The sequence below is a fragment of the Pterocles gutturalis genome, unplaced genomic scaffold (assembly GCF_000699245.1).
Source record: "Pterocles gutturalis isolate BGI_N339 unplaced genomic scaffold, ASM69924v1 scaffold14011, whole genome shotgun sequence".
In the NCBI taxonomy this organism is placed as follows: domain Eukaryota; kingdom Metazoa; phylum Chordata; class Aves; order Pterocliformes; family Pteroclidae; genus Pterocles; species Pterocles gutturalis.
Genome location: NW_010100572.1, coordinates 380 through 4,374, shown reverse-complemented (window position 1 = coordinate 4,374; position 3,995 = coordinate 380). Strand labels below are relative to the sequence as shown.

The 3,995-nt window shown below is 35.7% G+C and overlaps 1 protein-coding gene across 1 annotated transcript in view; it reads right to left on the bottom strand.

The window, feature by feature from the left end:
* Positions 1 to 2,520: 2,520 nt before the first annotated feature.
* LOC104466892 (guanine nucleotide-binding protein G(olf) subunit alpha-like) overlaps positions 2,521 to 3,995 on the bottom strand; it is a gene marked incomplete at its 3' end in the record, with an annotated part of 1,795 nt that continues 320 nt past the window's right edge. Inside the window, exons 2-4 of the mRNA XM_010080459.1 lie at positions 3,711 to 3,783; positions 2,824 to 2,878; positions 2,521 to 2,640 (exon numbers count right to left, since the gene is read on the bottom strand). Of these exons, the coding sequence (XP_010078761.1) occupies positions 2,521 to 2,640; positions 2,824 to 2,878; positions 3,711 to 3,783 (248 nt within the window). The remainder of the gene's footprint in view (positions 2,641 to 2,823; positions 2,879 to 3,710; positions 3,784 to 3,995) is intronic.

Here is a 3,995-nt window from a genome sequence, read left to right as displayed (position 1 = left end):
CATCAAGGATATCTCTTTAAAGACCTCTGATACAGTGCAGTCATTTTCCTACATTTTGCATGCAATGTATTTGAAATGCACCTTCACCTAAAATACACTGCTTTTTATGACAAAGATTGCATGGCTAACATAATCCAAAAAGTACCATGTGTGTAATTCATATTGCAATGCTAAGGGCTATGTATTTAACAACTCGTTACCATCCACATTGTCAAAACCCCTAAAACTGCCCATTCTCTCATTCAAGGGAAGAAGGGTAACCTTCCTCACATCTTAGAATGTGCCAAAATTTACCCCAGAGGCAACACCTAAGCGCTGCCTAAGTCAGCGTTTTTTTCCTTTACAACTGTTTTTTAAGTACAGATGATAGAACTGCAAGTCCTGAATGTCTACTACTAAATGCTATATTGGTTTCTCTGGCTCAGAAGGCTTTATTCCATACATCAGCTATTAATTAGAGAATCAGGAATGCTCAGCAAAGGATGCACAGCTGATTACTATCCAAATATTTATCTTTATCCAAAAATACTAAATGGGTCAAAAGTTATTTCAGCTGTAAATGTAATTTTACTTTAAGTTATCATTGATGTAAACTGGAGTAGAATCAAGCCCTGAAGCACAACAGCATTTATTTTTTTCAATCTGTCTTGCTCACACATCTTCCTGGAGAGAAAAAACCAATGAAAATTAAAAAGAAAATATCTAGCCAGACTATACGTTTTACAAAGGTTAAACCTATGAATTGAGCAGAGAACAAAAAAGGAGGGAAAAGATGAACATGACACATAAAATATGTTTACTTCTACACCACCACTAGATTTTTCTGCTTTTTTTTCAGCTTGTGACTTTTTTTTTTAAAATTAGGACTACAATTTGAAACTCTTTCAAGTAATACGATGCTATTATTGGAAATCCTACTTAATTAAAAATTAGGTATTCCTGTCTTTATTTTAAATCAAAATTGACTTTGAATTGAAATTTAGTTGTTTCACAGTCCACTGGGTCCTATATTTTTCCCCTCCAAGAAGAATAAATGTTCTCCTCTATGAAATAACAGTGAGTCAAATTTGACAAGATACAGTCAGCTTCTGTGAAAAAGGAGAAAGTTTGTAAAAAATGAAAAAAGAAAAATATCTCCAGCCCTGTGAAAAGTCCACTTCAGTTTTCTTTTACCCCAGAAACTCAAAAAACCAGATATACTACAGATAATTGCAAAGGATACATGCCACTGTTTATTTTACTCAAACATACAAGGGTCAAAATTCAAGCAAAAAAAACCCCACATAAAATGAGCAACAAATGCCTCAGAACTGGCATACCTGCATAAGACAAATACTTCATGTCAAACCTGCATTCTATTTCAAAAAAGAGTTCCTCATTTTCAGTAACTTACATATACCAATTGAGCAATTATGCAATATGTGGGTGTACCTTGCAGTCGTTTTCTTAACATCTGCATTCTGTGTTAAATTCTAACTGTACAAGATGTCTGATATTTTTTCATCTTGAACCTTCAAAGTGGTAGGTTTACCAGAGGCAAAACCACACACCAGAGACTATGAGTCATATAATAAAGAAACGACTCTTCCCCTTCTCCCCCTTCCACCCTGAAGCTATAATAACCTAAAGACACTCTATTGTAAATGGCTTCTTTCGTAACACCGATAGCATGAACAACTTGCAAATCATTTAGCCAATGAATGAAAATTTTTTAGTCCTTACTGTATCTGTAAGAAATTGCTCTAGATCTCATTTAAAGCATTAAAAATTGTGCTTCTCCAAATATAAAATTTGTTACAATATTCAGAATGTCTATGCACTTGCTCTCGTGTCATGAATAAAACATAAAACATCCTATGTATGTTCCTATAAATAATAACATAGATTAAAATAATCAAACATAAGATGCCTATGCAAGTTAATCCAAATGTTTAGATCTGTCTACAAAAGCTGCCTCTATACAGAAATCCTTAATTGTCTAATTATTCCATATTAAAAGATGGCAACATTTACATACAAGTAAACCACTGCTAATGCCAAGTACAATAAATACATAAGGAAACAAACCATCTTACTTGACCAACGTTTACATGAGTTTCCACTCTGAGGTGCGGTAAGTATGGAAAACACCACTGGGGCCACTCTATCCTTTTATATCCTTTTCTGTAGGTATACTGTAACTCCTCAGACTGACACCCTGCATCAAATTCCAGCTTTCAACAAAGTCCTATTTGAAGTGTCAATATGTATAATTATACCAGAAATCTTGACAAGAACTAAATGCAGAAACAGCATTTACAAACAACAGCAAATAAATCATAAACAACAAAACCTTGCACCACTAAAACTTTAAGGTGCAACCACCAGATTCTTCTAAGAAAGTTAACCTAGTGGTAATGCTGGCATAAGCTCCTCCCAAGACCATCTTCCAAAAACTAAAAAACTCACCATTTCAGTAAATCAAAGTGAAGCAACACATTCCCCCTTGAAGCAGAATAAATCACTGGTTTCTATTCTTACCTGTGTATAGTCAAAGTCAGAAAGAGGAGCTATACTCTTGATGTAGTCCATTCGAAACTGGTTTTCTGGGTTGGCCAATGGAACTGGGGGTATTAAAGTGCTCATAGCTGAAACTATAGTCTAGAATTGGACAAAACAAAAACAAATACATTAATCTGGATAAATCTAGGATACAGGATCAATAGAAGATAATCCAATCTGATCAGCAAAATGGGATTTCTCTCAGCACAATCTTAGAGAGCACAGTCCTTATCATTTCCAGTATACCCAAGCATTTAAGAACAGTATAAAGTGTGTTCTTACCACAATCGCATCTTTAACATTTTTCCGAATATCCAGTATTTTCTGTTTCTTTTCTCTGCATTAAAACAGAAATATTAACACTTTGATTTTTTTCTTCCAAAGCAGTTCAGTCAGTTGCATTAGACTTTTTTCTCACTGATCGCTTGTTTATCTGCTCTTCAACTGTTATAACTGAGAAGAACAGTATATATTTTTTCTCTTATCCCTTTTCCTGGATAGTATGAAGAGCAATGCACATTCATCCCCGTTTTTTTTTTAGATCAGACAATCATAGCCACATCTGTAAAACCTCCCCTGATGGAACTGGAAGTCATTCTTTCATTTCTACAGTATGCTGTAAACATGCTCTAAATTAACAATATGCAGTTGAAGGCCAACAGATATCTAAAATTAATGCTATGTATTAATAATAATTTCTGGCAGAGAGTTCTTCACAGAAAAAATGATGCAGCCTCAGAAAACAATGATTTCTAACAAACGTGCAAAATTAGTTTCAGTTTTATACTAACCCAAATACCGGAAAAACAGCAGCCACTGTCATCCTGAATATGACTTGACATGTATTTTTATATTACAGACAGATGCAATATTTAGTTATTTGCTTCTATGTAAAAAGTAGTCGCCATGTTGTTGCTACACAGGGGCCTGTCAAGCGCTGCAGTAGCAACAGTGTAAAATACAGTAAAGGGGCCCAGAAGGAGAAAATGCAAATATACAATAGCAGTAATTTCCTTATTCTTGCTCCCCTTCCTCCCCTCCCTCCCCCAAAACGCACTGTCAAGCCACCAAAACACAGGGGATGAGAGCAGAATTTCCTAGCCTAGGTGTGCTAATCTGTTTCCAACATTTAACGAAAAAATAAGTCACAAAGTGTCAGTAGTTCTTACTCTGAATTAAATCCATTGACATGTAGGATTCGCATTTGTTTCACAATAGTGCTTTTTCCTGACTCACCAGCCCCTAAAAGAGAAAGAAGGAAAGGGAGAACATTGTGTTACAAGGCTTAAGGCTGGGGGGTTTGGGGTGGTGGTGGGTTGTTTTTTGTTGGTTTTTTTTTTTTTTTTTTTGGACGCCACAGCATCTCCCACCTCCGGCAGCATTTCTGTCTGTATGCATCCATGTGGCTCAGGTGCTGAGCTCAATCTGTGGATGTCTCGCATCTTCCTCAAGAC